The sequence below is a fragment of the Pseudophryne corroboree genome, chromosome 3 (genome assembly GCF_028390025.1).
Source record: "Pseudophryne corroboree isolate aPseCor3 chromosome 3, aPseCor3.hap2, whole genome shotgun sequence".
Taxonomy (NCBI): domain Eukaryota; kingdom Metazoa; phylum Chordata; class Amphibia; order Anura; family Myobatrachidae; genus Pseudophryne; species Pseudophryne corroboree.
In genome coordinates this window covers 284,511,278-284,528,192 of record NC_086446.1, presented here as the reverse complement: position 1 = coordinate 284,528,192, position 16,915 = coordinate 284,511,278, and the positions used below count along the sequence as shown (strand labels likewise).

Here is a 16,915-nt window from a genome sequence, read left to right as displayed (position 1 = left end):
GAGAAGGAATTGGACAAGATGGTCATGAAATTTGCGGAACGAGGATATGACCACTCATTACTGACTAAACAAAAACAGGAAGTAATGCAGTTACCTAGGGAATCTCTCTTGCATCCCAGTGACCGTCTGAAAAAGCCAGTTATCCCTTTCATCTCCAGATTTAACACCACCAGTCCGGTCGTACAGAGGGCTTCAAGAGCTTTATGGCCCATCATAGCTTCTGACCAATCACTACCAACTTTCAGTGGGGTACGACCAATGATGTGCTTTTCAAGGGGCAAGAGCATCAAGGATGCGATAGTCCATTCCGACATCACTGGGTTCCAGGACATGAGACATCAAAAACAGACCCCTGGAATGTTCCTGGGCAGACCACCTGGATGCTACAAGTGCATTAAGTGCACTACCTGTGAAAATATGATTACAGGTCCCAATTTCACCAACACCCAGCGAGGGAAGACATATAAGATAAATTTTGTGCTCACTTGCACTATGACCCATATAGTGTATCTCATTAAATGCCCGTGCGGACTCAACTATGTGGGCAAATCAATCAGAACTCTGAGAGAGAGGATGGCTCTCCACCGCTCGGCCATTAAGCAGGCTCTGGCAGGTAAGGAGTCAGAGCAACCAGTGGCAAGGCACTTTGCGGCAGCTCACCACACCATGAATGATCTACGACACATGATCATTGATCATGTCCCCAAACACATTAGAGGAGGGGATAGAGATGGTAGCCTTTTGCGCCTGGAGACCAAATGGATTTTTGAGTTGAACACCGTCAGCCCTTATGGTCTGAACGAAAAATTAAGCTGGAACATCTTTAAATAAAATGTCCTAAACAAGAGACTCTAGTGCACAGTGCCAAGACAGTATATAGTTGTATCAATTTAGATAGTTTCGAATACAGCATGTGGCTTTTTGTATTAACCATTAATTCCCCTTGTCTTGATTGAGGTGGTGTCTGAGAGTCCCCACACTAGCCAGACCTTTTCCAATTATAATCATGAGAGAGTTCCATTATTGATGTCTCTAACATTCAACCTTGAACTTACATAACTTTAGCCCCCAGTTTCGGTGGTCCGTGTACACAGCACTGGGTATCCCTTATTGCAGGGTCCGAGTCCAGTGGACGGACAGGGGTCTCTACACCACCCTTCGCATTGTCAAGATTTCTCTTTTGTGTTCTAAACATCTCTTTTTGTGTTTTAAATAATTTTTTCCAAACACATTGTTTTTGTTTAAATGTACCATTCTAGTGCCGGTGCTTCTGCAGACACCACCTTAATTAAGCTCATTGCATTTATGTATTCTGCTACTGGAGCACTTTACATTCTCATTTACACTTATTTTTATTTTGGTATGGGGTTCTGTATTTGTTATCAATATGACACTATCTGTTTCTTTCCATCCACGCCGCAGCCCGGCCGCTTCCAGCGTCGCGTAACCTTGACAACCACGCACGTACGGAGGCGCACCATTCATGACGTCATCATCCTGAGACAGACGGAGGGACGCAACACAAGCGGCCGGGCGGGCGTGAACGGAACACCTGGCGGGCCTTCTTCTTCTATATAAGGTATGAATTTTATCACCTGTATTCACTGTTCACCTTGACAAAGGGGCGCTTGGACCCCGAAACGTTGGAATAAGTTTTGTGTGTAATACACTTTAATCTACTACAGTCTTGGAGTGCCGCCTGCTTTTGTTACCCCTTATCCAATTCTACCTGGGAGGGCACCCAAGCATTGAATCCGGGAAGAGGAGTGCCGGTCCTTTCTTTTCGCCTATATATATATATATATATATATATATATATATATATATATATATATATATATATATTTTTGCCAAAGAGAGGTTCATATGCAGCCCAGGGCGCCCCCCCTGCGCCCTGCACCCTTACAGTGACTGCCGTGTGGGAGGTGTATGGGAGCAATGGCGCACAGCTTTACTGCTGTGCGTTACCTCAGTGAAGATCATGAAGTCTTCTGCCGCCTCTGAAGTCTTCTTTTCTTCTCATACTCACCCGGCTTCTATCTTCCGGCTCTGCGAGGAGGACGGCGGCACGGCTCTGGGACGGACTGCGAGGGTGAGACCTGCGTACCGATCCCTCTGGAGCTAATGGTGTCCAGTAGCTTAGGAAGCAGAGCCTTGAAACTCACAGAAGTAGGACTGCTTCTCTCCCCTCAGTCCCTCGATGCAGGGAGTCTGTTGCCAGCAGGCTCCCTGAAAATAAAAAACCTAACAAATATACTTTCTGACAGGAAACTCAGGAGAGCTCCCTGTAATGCACCCAGTCTCCTCTGGGCACAGTAGTAAATTAACTGAGGTCTGGAGGAGGGGCATAGAGGGAGGAGCCAGTGCACACCCATACCTAAAGTCTTTCTTAATGTGCCCATGTCTCCTGCGGAGCCCGTCTATCCCCATGGTCCTTACGGAGTCCCCAGCATCCTCTAGGACGTAAGAGAAAATATGTTTATACTGGCGGGGGTCCCTTAACTAGTGCTCGGGGCACTGTTATAACTCATGCCAGTCTGATTTGAGGTATTCATGCTGCCCAGGGCGCCCCCCCCCCCCTGCGCCCTGCACCCTGCAGTGCTGTGTTATGTGTGGGAGCATGGCGCGCATGGCGGCCGCTGCGCGGTACATCTTCTGCCGTCACTGAAGTCTTCTGATCTTCTCATACTCACCCGGCTTCTATCCTCTGGCTTTGTGAGGGGGGTGACGGCGCGGCTCCGGGAACAAGCAGCTAGGCGTACCGTAGTGATCGAACCCTCTGGAGCTAATGGTATCCAGTAGCCTAAGAAGCAGAGCCCTTGAACTCTTAAGAAGTAGGTCTGCTTCTCTCCCCTCACTCCCAAGATGCAGGGCGCCTGTAGCCAGCAGGTCTCCCTAAAAATAACAAACCTAATAAAGTATTTTTCAGAGAAACTCTGGAGAGCTCCTCAGTGTGCATCCAGTCTCACTGGGCATAGACTCTAACTGGAGTCTGGAGGAGGGGCATAGAGGGAGGAGCCAGTTCACACCCATTCAAAGTCTTATAGTGTTCCCATGTCTCCTGCGGATCCCGTCTATACCCCATGGTTCTTGAAGCATCCCCAGCATCCTCTAGGACGTATGAGAAATAATGCTTTATAATAATTGACAAATTATGCGTTACTAGCTGCACGAGAGGGAACCTATATGTTAAGATTATGCAGTTATTTAATATCTGCTAGAGGAAGGAAAGTCCAAGAACTTTTACAAAAGCATTTATCAATATTTCAAATGGATTGCGATCTTGGTAATCAGCTTATTTTTCTTATTTTCTTATGTTTTGTAAAATTTTCAGTTACAAATTTAAATAGCCATTCGCCACCAGATTAATACTTACATATGAACCAGGTACTTCCAGATTCTAGTGATTAAAATTCTAAGCATTCTAAAGGAGCTTGTGCCATGAAGGCAGGGCCGTAACTACGTGTGTGCCAAGTGGGCTTGGCACACAGCGCAGTTGCCCTGAGGGCGCACGGCCAGCGGCATGTAATGAGTCAAATTGACTCATTACATGCCGCCTCTGAAGTCCGCGCCGTGCGCCGCAGCCGCGCTGGAGGAGAGAGAAGCGCCGGAGGCAGCTGAGAAGGAGGAGGAGGGAGGGGGACTGGAGCCGCAGCAGCGCTATTTCATTGGTAGTAAGCGCCGCTGCAGCATCCCCCTCTCCTTCCGTATAGGCTGCCCGGCGCTGCTGTGGATGCTGGGATGCGGTTCCTCCATCCCAGCATCCACAGCAGCGCCACGCCCCTTCCCCATGAAGCCACGCCCCTATATATTTTTCGAGCGCCTACGGCGCGCACTGCCCCTATCTTGCATGGGGGGGGGGGCGCCAATGTCGTTTCTTGCACTCAGCGCTAAAATGCCTAGTTACGGCACTGCATGAAGGACAGGATTTATGATGACAGCCTCCTAAGTGTGGACAGGTATACAGTAGCAGCAGATCTTATGTTGATGGCATACAAAGGGTTCATACATGTCAAAAGACTGTGTACTACTGAGCTGAATAACATGCATCATGAAATAATGAGAGTTTAACTTAACTATGTCCATCGATCTCTTTGATCACCATTAAGGGACATTTTAACATACAGTCACACTGGGCAGCAGTCCAGGGCCCCACAATTCTACGGGACTCTGGGCAGAGGTAGGGTAGTTGTCATACAATCAGAATAGTGAGATATCATTCTCCACCTGCCTACCATCCTGCAGCCAGACAGTGAATGGCTGTCAGTATACTGATTGGTGGATGGCTGGAGCTATCAACAAATCAGAGTGCTGACAGCCATTCACTGTATCTAATCTTGTGGAGAGACAACACGGAACCGCAGGAGGGGCATGTTACGATTTTTCATAACTGGTTCCAATGAATGGGTGTGTAGGGGCCCCAGTGCATTGCTTTGCCCAGGCCTACTATGCTGTTAAGACAGCACTGGAAGGGCTAGAGTTAGTCATTGGCCATCAATGGTTTTACCACTGATGGCAGGACCCCTATGGATTGCAATTCACGTTTTTCATCATTGCACATACAGCTGCAGACTGGAAAGCACTGTGCATGCGAGCAAGCAAACCATCAATAGCTTCCTCCATGAACAAGTAGTAGTACTGAGGTGCTTCTCTATAAAACTGTCAGGCATGTAATGGATTCATGGATTTCTACAAAGGGGCTGGATCACTAAGGACAAAGTAAATGGAAAGCCTGCAGACACAGCTTTTTGACCAATGTAAGATCAGTTTAGACAACTATGCAAATACTTTGGTTTCGTTTTCAATGAAGATTGAATAGTTACAGTAACACTTTATAGAATGTCAATGTAACGTTAAACAATGTATTTTATATTCTTAGCTCATACCATCACATTTTCATATAAGGATGTAGTCATTTTTTGGCAATGCACCACTGTTGTTTAAAATAGAGATGTGCCGCGGGCACTTTTCGTGTTTTGGTTTTGGATCTGGATACTCGGTCGTGTTTTGGATCTGGACTGGTTTTGCCAAAACCACCCTTTCGGGTTCTAGATCTGGATGATTTTTGAAAAAAAAAACACAAAAACAGCTAAAAATCACAGAATTTGGGAGTAATTTTGATCCTACAGTATTATTAACCTCAATAACATTCATTTCCACTCATTTCCAGTCTATTATGAACACCTCACAATATTGTATTTAGGCCAAAAGGTTGCACCGAGGTCGCTGGATGACTAAGCTAAGCGACCCAAGCGAGCGGCACAAACACAGGATGGCAGTTTTAAAAACTAGGCCCCAAAGAGCACCTCATGCAAAGAAGAAAAAGAGGTGCAATGAGTAGCTGGATGTCTAAGCTAAACAACCCAAGCTGGCGGCACAAACACCTGGCCCATCTAGGAGTAGCACTGCAGTGGCAGACAGGATGGCAATTTTAAAAATAAGACCCCAAACAGCACATAATGTAAAGAAAAAAAAGACGTGCAAGATGGAATTGTTCTTGGGCCCTCCCACCCACCCTTATGTTTTATAAACAGGACATGCACACATTAACAAACCAATAATTTCAGCAATAGAGTCTGCCACACGACTGTGGCTGAAATGATTGGTTTGTTTGGGCTCCCACAAAAAAAAAGCAATTAATACCCCCACTAAAAAAGAAGCAAGTAATCTCCCCTTGCACAAACTGGCTCTACAGGCAAGATGTCATCCTCATCCTCATCCTCTGATTCCTCACCCCTTTTTTCAGTGTGTACATCCTCCTCCTCACAGAGTATTAATTTGTCCCCACTGGAATCCACCATCACAGGTCCCTGTGTACTTTCTGGAGGCAATTGCTGTTAAAGGTCTTCCTGGAGGTACTTATAATTCATTTTGATGAACATCATTTTCTCCACATTTTTGTGGAAGTAACCTCTTACACCGATTGCTGACAAGGTGACCGGCTGCACTAAACACTCTTTCGGAGTACACACTGGAGGGGGGGCAACTTAGGCAAAATAAAGCCAGTTTGTGCAAGGGCCTCCAAATTGCCTCTTTTTCCTGCCAGTATACGTACGGACTGTCTGACATGCCTACTTAGATGCTGTCACTCATATAATCCTCCACCATTCTTTCAATGGTGACAGCATCATATGCAGTGACAGTAGACATGTCAGTAATTGTTGGCAGGTCCTTCAGTCCGTACCAGATGTCAGCACTTACTCCTGACTGCCCTGCATCACCGTCAGCGGGTTGGCTCGGAAATTTTATCCTTTTCCTCGCAGCCCCAGCTGTGGGAGAAAATGAAGGAGGAGCTGTTGACGGATCACGTTCCGCTTGAGTTCACAATTGTCTCACCAGCAGGTCTTTGAACCTCTGCAGACTTGTGTCTGCCGGAAAGAGAGATACAACATAGGCTTTAAACCTAGGATTGAGCACGGTGGCCAAAATGTAGTGCTCTGATTTCAACAGATTGACCACCCTTGAATCCTGGCAAAGCGAATGAAGGACCCCATCCACAAGTCCAACATACTTAGTGGAATCGCTCCATCTTAGCTCCTCCTTCAATTTCTCCAGATGCTTCTGCAAAAGCCTGATGAGGGGAATGACCCAACTCAAGCTGGCAGTGTCTGAACTGACATCACGTGTGGCAAGTTGGAAGGGTTGGAGAACCTTGCACAAGACGGAAATCATTCTACACTGCGCCTGAGTCAGTTGCATTCCCCCTCCTTTGCCTATATTGAACGTGGATGTATAGGCTGAATTGCCTTTTGCTGCTCCTCCATCCTCTGAAGCATATAGAGTGTTGAATTTCACATTATTACCATCTCTTGCTTCAGGTGATGGCAGGGCAGGTTCAGGAGTGTTTGCTGGCACTCCAGTCTTTGGCACATGGTTGGCTGAATGCTGAAAGTGGCCCACAATTTTTCGGGCCACCGACAGCATCTCCTGCACGCCCCTGTCATTTTTCAAAAACCTCTGCATCACCAAATTAATTGTATGTGCAAAACATGAGACATGCTGGAATTTTCCCAGATGTAATGCACGCACAATATTGGTGGCATTGTCCGATATCACAAATCCCCAGGAGAGTCTAAGTGGGGTAAGCCATTGTGCGATGATGTCCCTCAGTTTCCGTAAAAGGTTGTCAGCGGTGTGCCTCTTATGGAAACCGGTGATACACAGCGTAGCCTGCCTAGGAACAAGCTGGCGTTTGTGAGATGCTGCTACTGGTGCCACTGCTGTTGTTGCTGCGGGAGGCAATACATCTACCCAGTGGGCTGTCACAGTCATATAGTCCTTAGTTTTCCCTGCTCCACTTGTCCACATGTCCGTGATTAAGTTAACACTGGGTACAGCCGCATTTTTCAGGACACTGAGGGCACTGTTCTTAATGTCCCTGTACAGTCCGGGAATCGCTTACCTAGTGAAGTGGAATCTAGATGGGATTTGGTACCGGGGACACACTACCTCTATCAACTGTCTAAATCCCACTGCACCAATGGCAGATACCGGATGCACGTTTAACACCAACATAGCTGTCAAGTCCCCAGTTATCCGCTTTGCAACAGGATTACTGCTGTCATATTTCATCTTCCTCGCAAAGGACTATTGAACAGTCAACTGCTTAGTTGAAGTAGTACAAGTGGTCTTCCGAATTCCCCTCTGGGATAACGATAGACTGCCAGCAGCAACAGCAGTGGCAGGATCCTCCGGAGGAATCCCGGTTAGGAGAGGACTCGTCAGTCATGCCAGTGACATGGCCTGCAGGACTCCTGACGTTCCTGACTGAGGAGGAAATTGACGTTGAGGGAGTTGGGTACAAGAGGAAGAAGGGATTTAGGTGTCAGTGAACTCCTTACGCTCTTACCCAAAGTTTCTGAACTTGACAAAGACCTCTGATAAATGCGCTGCAGGTCACGTATAAGGGAGGATGTTCCTCGGTGGTTAACATTCTTACCCCTACTTATTATGGATTGACAAAGGCAACACACGGCTTGACACCGGTTTTTCGGATTTGTGGAGAAATAATTCCACACTGAAGAGGTGGTTCTTTTGGTATTTTGCCCAGGCATGACAATGGGCTTATTCATCCCACGGACAACAACAAACCACATCACCATCAGAATCCTTATCGTCACACTTCCTCCTCAGCACCAGCAACACCCATATCCTCATCCTGGTGTACTTCAACAGTGACATCTTCAATTTGAATATCAGAAACTGTACTGTGGGTGCTCCTTCCATCATTTGCACAGGAGGTGCAAATTGTGGAAGGAGCCACCTTTTCCCATACAGTGTTGGGAAGGTCAGGCATCGCAACCGCCGACACACTTGGACTCTCCTTGGGGATTTGTGATACCATCTTAGGCGGTCATTCCGACCCGTTCGCACGCAGCGGTTCTTCACTGAGGTGCAAACGGGTCGGAAATGCGCATGCGCGGCAAACGCATCGCACACGCGCGCCCTTGCCCGGCGACGATCGCTGCCGGGCCGAGACGCTGCCAGCAAGAAAAGTGATCGCAGCGGTGATCGCAAGAAGACGGACAGGCGGGAGTCGTTCTGGGGCGGATACTCACCATTTTCCAGGCGTGGTGAGTCCAACGCAGGTGTGTCCAGGCGTTTGGAGGGTGGATGTCTGACGTCACAGCCGGGACCTTCATCGCTGGATCCGTCGCAGTGGGTAAGTAGCTGCAGGGCTGGTCTTGTTTTACTTGAAACTTTTTTAGCATAGCAGGGCTGCACAAGCGATCGCAGACCTGCTATGCTAAAATACACTCCCCCATAGGCTGCGTCAGGTTGATCGCACGAGCAGCAAAAAGTTGCAACTCAGAATGACCCCCTTAGAACACAGTTCTTTGCTGTTCTTTCGCCAGCTTAACTCTTATCTAGCGGGAGGATGAGGGCTTCCATTCGTTATGGGAAGCTGAACCACTAGTCATGAACATAGGCCAGGGCCTTAGCCGTTCCTTGCCACTCCGTGTCATAAATGGCATATTGGTAAGTTTACGTTTCTTCTCAGACCATTTAAATTTATTTTTTTGGGTCATTTTACTGAACTTTGGCTTTTTGGATTTTACATGCCCTCTACTATTGAGCTACGGCCTTGGCAGACGACGCTGATGGCATTTCATCGTCTTTGTCATGAATAGTGGCAGCGGCTTCAGCACTAGGAGGAAGTGGTTCCTGATCTTTCCCTATTTTATCCTCCAAATTTTTGTCCACCATTATTTTTCTGGAAATATATAACAGAATATGCGACACAGGAGAGCGTACCCCTACACCACACAGGGCAAACCCTGTCAAAATTATTTGGATTAAATATTAATAACCCCTTTATTTGGAGTAAATAATATACAGCACAGGACAGCACCACTGGACTTATACGGCAGTACCACTGGACTTACACGGCAGTACCCCTGGACTTATACGGCAGTACCCCTGGACTTATACGGCAGTACCCCTGGACTTAAACAGCAGCACCACTGGACTTATACAGCAGCACTGGACATATGGCAGCAGAGGACACTACCACTGTGACTGGACTGATGTAGCACAAGACACCACCACTGGACTGATGCAGCACAACACAGCACCACTGGACTGGACTTATACAGCAGCACTGGACATATATCAGCAGAGGACACCACCACTGTGACTATACTGATGCAGCACAAGACACTACCACTGGACTGATACAGCACAACACAGCACCACTGGACTGGACTTATACAGCAGCACTGGACATATGGCAGCAGAGGACACCACCACAGTGACTGGACTGATGCAGCACAAGACACCACCACTGGACTGATTAAGCAAAAGACAACACTGGAATGACATATAAGACAGAGCAGGTCGCCACACCACTTTCCCGCACAAACAGACATTAAGGAGAGAGACACGTCCTCTCACTACACTCTCCAGGACTGGAATGAAAATGGCGGTGACGCACAGCTCCTTATATGCAATCCAAAACCTGCAAGAATCCAACAGTGGGATGATGACGTTTTGCCTTGTTCTGGTTTCAGAGTCTGGCGGGAAGTCCCGAGCCGTGAAGTTCGGTAGGGTTCGGTTCTCAGAGAACAGAACCTGCTCATCCCTATTTAAAATACAGAACATGCTCTTAGCCATTAAAGTACAGCTATCACCACTGACAGTAAAGGCTGGATTTTTGTAGACTTATGTAATGTAGACAGTACTTCAGAACAGAGGCACTGGCTGTATTTTCACACATACTGGTTGAGCCCAAAATATGGCTGTACCCTCTGTACATAGGTGATAGGAATACTTAAATGGAGTCGTGTGAAAATAGAAAGGTCTTGTATATAAAGTACAAGGCCACTACAGAAATAACATCACTAGTCCATGCCTACTTATCCAATATTTAGATTTTCTCCCTATTAAGCTGAAACCTAGAGCTTGGGCAAATGTCGGGGGGGTCTGCCTGTATATTAGCATTGCTTTTCATATGCATTTTCTTATATTGGCTCATAAAAAATTATTTTATCAAGTTCTTACTATTTTATGTGCTTTATGCTAGTTGGTAACTGATAAACTTTGAGAGACTTACCAAACCCCACCATAAGGCATCTGCATATGTATCAAACATGTCACTGTTCTCCTCCTTCTCTGCCAGATACACCAGGAAAGAAGCAAGGATCAGACACAGGAAGCCGATGTACCAGGCAGTTATCAGTTCCTGCAGAGGAAAACAGCATTAGGTAGTCACATGGCGAAACACTGGGGGAAGGGGGGGAGGTAACCTGGAGTGCATGTTATCAGTTGTGGTTCACAGACAGTAAAGACATATACTATGTACACATTATGCGATCCCATATGATACGATATCGTATGATATCGTATACGATATTATATCGTATTGGATCGTGTGTACACACTACAATCGATGTCAAGCGGAGTCTAGAAACAAAGTCATCACTGGAGTTAAAAACCACACAATATCACTTCATCAAGACTGCATGCAGTCCAACGTCACATGTGACCCGCGGGAGCGCGCAACGTATGTCAGATCATGTGTACACATTATGCAATATCGTTCGGGACCTAACAATATCGTTCGGATCATGAACGATATTGCATAGTATGTACGCACCCATAGACTACTGCTAAAAATCAGTTCTGTTATTGTAAAAAAGGTTAATTGGGAATTGCAAAATATATAAATACACTGGAAGGTTGCTCAAATTGCAGGGGACAGCCATTTTGTTTCATTGGAGACTTCTTTAGAGGCAACTCATACTCATTTATATTAAAAAGGGTAATATAAAATACAATATTATATATTGTATAATCACAGGCTCTTAAAAACAGTTAATAAACTGAAACGTTGATATTGAAGGTTTGCTACCAGCATCGCTTTTCTGTGCCCGTGTCCTGAGTGCCGCATCCTTGGTGAAACTTTAAACTTCCTACATTGTTTATGCAGGCACCGGATCAAATCAAATTATTACACACTGGCTCATTTATAAAGCAGAAAACATCCCCTGACACTCAGCTGATGTAGGATCCTTACACCGTGATAACACTGGTTAGTAAGAACCAGCTCCCCTGCCCCATTGACTCCCCAGCAGCAAGGCTTGGAACAACCATACATTTGGAGCAATATTGGTTAACAAAAGTTTCAACTATCAAAACAATACAGGGCACACAACTGTACATGCAAATGCACACAGCCTTAACTGGAAACAGGGGGACTTAAAGGTTATTGTTCCATGGGAACGGTCACATACTGAGGCTGGGGGTCCATTACTAAACTTAGTAAGCAGAAGGGGATCTTCTAAATTAGTATTTAGTGCTAGAGTGAACCATGTCCTTTTTGGCAAAAGAAGTAACACTGCAAGCACCTAAGCGGTCTTCGTGATTTTCACAAGTAGTATCAATATTTAGAAGATCAGAGGGAAGACATACCTAACGCGAGCTCCTAGGGTCTGTAAGCGCACTGGGCCCCATGTAATAATACTCCACTTGCCTTGGAGAAAAAGCAGCCCCTGTTTCGCCTGTTACCAGGGAGAAGCAGGAGGCGTCAAACATGCTATATACTTAAAATAGCCCCACCAAAGAGAGTGAATGCAAACTCACCCCCTCTGCAGTGTCCACATGCAACACTGCTGTACCAGTTTATGGGATTTTTTTTTTTAAATAAACTTTATTGACAATCAACAGCTACAGAGAAGACGTCCAAATTGCCTCACAGCAGCTGGAGGCAGATAACAGGACCTTCAAGTGATGATAACACTGAAGAAGACAACTGACAGTAAGTGTCTACTCTCCTTAGTAACATCTTGGTTCCTTAGCACTACCATAGTTGCCTATGGCAGCACCAATATTCAAGCCACTAGTATCATTAGCAGGCAGAAGACCGAGAAATCCTTTTAGTACATATCACAAAGTGATATGTACAAGGATTTGATTTTCTCTGTGTTTTTCTTCATTTGGTCCCCTTACCTCCCCTTCGCACATGAACCTACTGACTGTCTGCTGCTGAACACTTATCTGGTTTTTATTTTCTCTTTAAGTTTAAATCAAGCAGTTATTATTGAACTCTTTTTCCTATAACAATACAACCACAGAACAACAAAACCCATGTAGAAAGTGATAAAGGCTGTCATCCACATTAAATGGAACATTTTGTTCCTGAGAAGTATGTTATGGTTTGTTGTGTATTTTATGATAACTTTGCTACTAAATGTTTCTATTTTTATTACTTTTGACTACTATGAATATTTTTAATATAGATATATGAATACAATTTTAAGGTTCTGTTCCATATAACCATGGGGCAGATGTATTAACCTGGAGAAAGTATAAGGAAGTGATAAACCAGTGATATTATTTAATTACCCGGATATAAACTGGAGTAACGATTCATGTGCTAAAACGAGGTGCAACAGGTTCTTAAATATGTTAAAGGATCGCTACTTGTCTCAATTAGTCAAGGACCCAACTAGCGGTAAAGCTACCTTGGATCTAATTACTAATAATGTGGATATTATATCAAACACTAAAGTTGGGGAGACCTTGGGTAACAGTGATCACTATATAATCACATTCGACATCAGTTTAAGGAAACATAGCTACAGGGGTTCCACCAAAACTTTTAATTTTAGGAAGGCTAATTTCAGTATGCTGAGATGTGCACTTTACGACATAGAGCGGGAGATTTTGTTTAATAACAAGAACACTTCGGAAATGTGGGATGTTTTAAAGGGGTTGCTGGATAGCAATATTCATACATTTATTCCCATGGGCAGTAAACGCAGGAGTATTAAACTCAAACCGATGTGGCTTAACAAGAAGGTTAAGGCAGAAATGGATTAAAAAAAAAGCGGGCTTTCAAAGCATTTAAATCTAATGGAATGGAAGAGTCTTTCAAGTATTACAAGGATTGTAATAAGAAATACAAAAAAGCAATAAGAGCAGCTAAAATGGAAAATGAAAGCAAATTGCTATAGAGAGTAAAACCAATCCTAAATTTATTTTTAAATAATAAACAGTAAAAGATTAAAAAAGGAGAATATAGGTCCATTAAAAGATGAATTTGGAGAATTGATAAATGATGACGAAATAAAAGCGGAAATACTGAACAATTTTTTTTCATCAGTATTCACCAGAGAAGAACTGATGGTGGGAGTAGAGCATAACAATTGAGACAGTAAAGATCCATGGTCAGAAACTTGTTTAAGTGAAGAAGTAATCCGAGAGAGAAATGAAGGTTAATAAATCACCTGGTCCTGATGGACTTCACCTGAGGGTTCTTATGGAGCTTAGTTCACAACTAGCATGACCCATATACTTGATTTTCAATAGTTCAGTTAGATTAGGCATGGTACCGAAGGATTGGCGTATAGCTGAGGTAGTGCCATTATTTAAAAAGGGATCCAAAAATCTTCCGGGTAACTACAGACCAGTTAGTTTGACGTCTATAGTAGGGAAAATATTGGAAGGAATTCTAAGGGACAGCATACAAGAGTATCTACAGACCACTAGGATTATTAGCAAGAACCAGCATGGGTTTGTGAGGGACAGCTCATTTCAGATTAACTTAATTAGCTTCTATGAGGAAGTGAGCAATAATCTTGATCAGGGAAAAGAAGTGGATGTGGTCTTCCTAGATTTTGCAAAAGCCTTCGATACAGTGCCTCATAGGAGACTGATCATCAAATTAAAGGAGCTTGGCCTAGGAATAACTATTTGCACATGGATAAGCAACTGGTTGGATAGCAGGGTACTTTTTTCCATACCAAGTTCTGCTGTGCTTCATATACAGACACAATCACAACAATACAGTGTTGCATATCCAATTAACCAGCACAGTCTCCTGGTGCGTCCTACATGCATCACGACATGACTCCTGGCGCTAGCGGAATTGCAGGAAACCTGTCAGCTCACTTGCATCAGGCATTTCCTGCTGCATGAAACATCTAATTTCAGCAAACTAGGACCCATACGTCTAGGCTAAGAGATGAAGACTCAGTCGCACACAGATATACTAGTGTTGCACATAAAATAAATCAGTGCAGTCTAGAGAACCTGTTTTATCACATCGTACTGCGACTAAGAAGCATATTCTCACAAAAAAGATGCTTGGTGAGACTCTCTTGCGCCAGTCATCTCAAGCCGCATGGTGTATTGAGGTTAGACGTAGAAGGACACATCTGTATGGAACATTAAACGCTCTGTATGTTTCGTGATACCTTGCTGTGTGCATACACCACAGACCCCAGTAGTTTCCATGTTCCCCCTCTCCGATCCATACGAATCATCCGCAGAATCTGCAGGAACCTTAGACTCCTGAGGGCTGACGTGGCAAAGACATTCCCCTGTGATCCTGCAGACAGGACCGCTATGGATGCGATCAACACCAAGATGTCTAAAAATGTGAGAGAAAAAAAAAACAATTAATGATTTTTACATTGTTTTGTATGTACCAAAGAAACAGTCACCATCCATTTGCAGCATGGCTTCCCCTGGTTTGAATGAATTATAATTGCCAATTTCTATCTATGTGACAATATCATCAAATTAATGCATACATTTATGTAATTAGTGCCTATCAATTACTTGCAATACATGCAAACAAATTTATATTCATGATTATGCTGCTTTGCATTCACTAGAAACCAGTGACAGAATCACCGATAATCATTAAGCCCCGGTACACTTCCAACGAGTCTAATTAAGTTAAAACGCAAATTTGCACTTCCAACGAGCAGAAATAAGTTAAAAGGCAAAATCAGGTTGGTTATATTTCCCCCATTGTTTTCACTATTACACTATTACTATCACCGTGTGTGGGATACCATAGATACACTGAAAACAAAGTGTAGAGCGAAGCTGGGTACACACTAGACCCGCGATCGGCTGTCCGGCCGGCTGGCCCACCGACCTATCCTACAATCGGTACATGCATACATATAATATCTAAATCAGGCCAACAATATTTTACTCTATGTACACTTACATAACTCTGCCTCCTGAAGGTGAAAGTGGCACCTCAAAAACTGATGCCCAGAGAAAGCGCTTCAGCTGTAGTCCTGAGCAGATAAAGGCTCTGGAAATTCAATTATGGGGGAACACCGTGCTTAGTTAACCTGTTAGGTAGTATAGTAGCATTCTATTGCTGTAATCACAGTCCAGGCAGCATGGTGTATCCCTGTTCCGATTGTTCAGTTACAGAGCTGCACTTTCTCTGACTGTAAGGGAACTTCTAAATAATGTATAGTCTGTATAGAATGCTCGATCACTGGTACTTTCTAAAGGACAGCAGGCAGATAATGTGCTTTGAGATATCAAATTATGTACAGGGACTGGGAGATTCATTACAACCAATGTGCGTGCTATGAGGCCAACAGTATGGGAAGCCTAGAGACAAAAACAAAATCTGAAGCTGTCTGGAACCACATAGTCTGGTTGTCTACTGATTTATTTACGTTGTAATCAAATGTAGCAGCTACTAAATAAAAAAAATAAAAAATAAAAAAAGGAAGAAGAAAACAAAGAATGTATACTGTATGTAGCTCAAACAGCTGTATCACATTGATAATCTGTGCAAGCTGGGTATTGTTTTGTCAGGGAATGGAATGAACTGTGTAGTACTGTGGTTATAGGATCTTACAGCTTGGCGATGAAGCCAAGTCATTTCTATTTTTGCTGATGCTTGTTCATGCTAGCATTACAGATACACTGCTGGTTTCTAATTAGCCTGCATTTGTGAGAAGTATGGGCCCAACCACCATACAAACTTGGGGTGTGGTATAGATGACCTACAGTGTCTAGGTAGACAGTCATTAGGTTGATCCCATATGGTTGACATGCATAATGTGGACAGGGACAAAAGTTCGACAGGTTAAAGGTAGGCAGTGTGTAAGGTTGACAGCTACAAAAGGTCCACAGGGTCAAAAGGTTGACATGACAATGGTCAACACAGAAATGGTCTACACAAGTTTTTTATTCATTCTTTGGGTGTCATTTTGTATGCTTCATCATATGTGACCACAATCAGTGGAACGTGTACCCTTAAAGGGCTTGCTTCGCCCACCATGCTTTGAGAAGGGTGGCTGGCTGCGCTTGCCACAGGTCACTATTCCCAATCGTAGTCCACGTGGATAGTAAATCTAGCAAAAGTTGGATAAAAATAACCCCAAAAAAACTTGTGTCAACCATTTCTGTGTTGACCATCGTCATGTCAAACTTTTCAACCTGTCGACTTTAATGCATGTCGACCCTTCACCTGTCGAGCTTTTGTATTTGTAGACCTTTTGTACCTGCCGACCTAATGCATGTTGAGCATATAATGTCGACCTATTGACTGCTGAACTAGACACTGTCGACCGTCATCTAGATAACCAAACTTGGCATCGCTGGCCTATAAGACGCTCACATGATACACTGGCCCTGACACTGCGCATTTTAA

At 44.3% G+C, this 16,915-nt stretch overlaps 1 protein-coding gene across 4 annotated transcripts in view; it reads right to left on the bottom strand.

Annotated features, from left to right (window-relative positions):
- Positions 1 to 16,915, bottom strand: part of KCNQ2 (potassium voltage-gated channel subfamily Q member 2) — a 251,808-nt gene that overhangs the window by 150,499 nt on the left and 84,394 nt on the right. For all 4 annotated transcript variants that reach the window (XM_063959228.1, XM_063959230.1, XM_063959229.1 and 1 more), the window contains exons 4-5: positions 14,697 to 14,872; positions 10,553 to 10,681 (exon numbers count right to left, since the gene is read on the bottom strand). In XM_063959228.1, the coding sequence (XP_063815298.1) occupies positions 10,553 to 10,681; positions 14,697 to 14,872 (305 nt within the window). The remainder of the gene's footprint in view (positions 1 to 10,552; positions 10,682 to 14,696; positions 14,873 to 16,915) is intronic.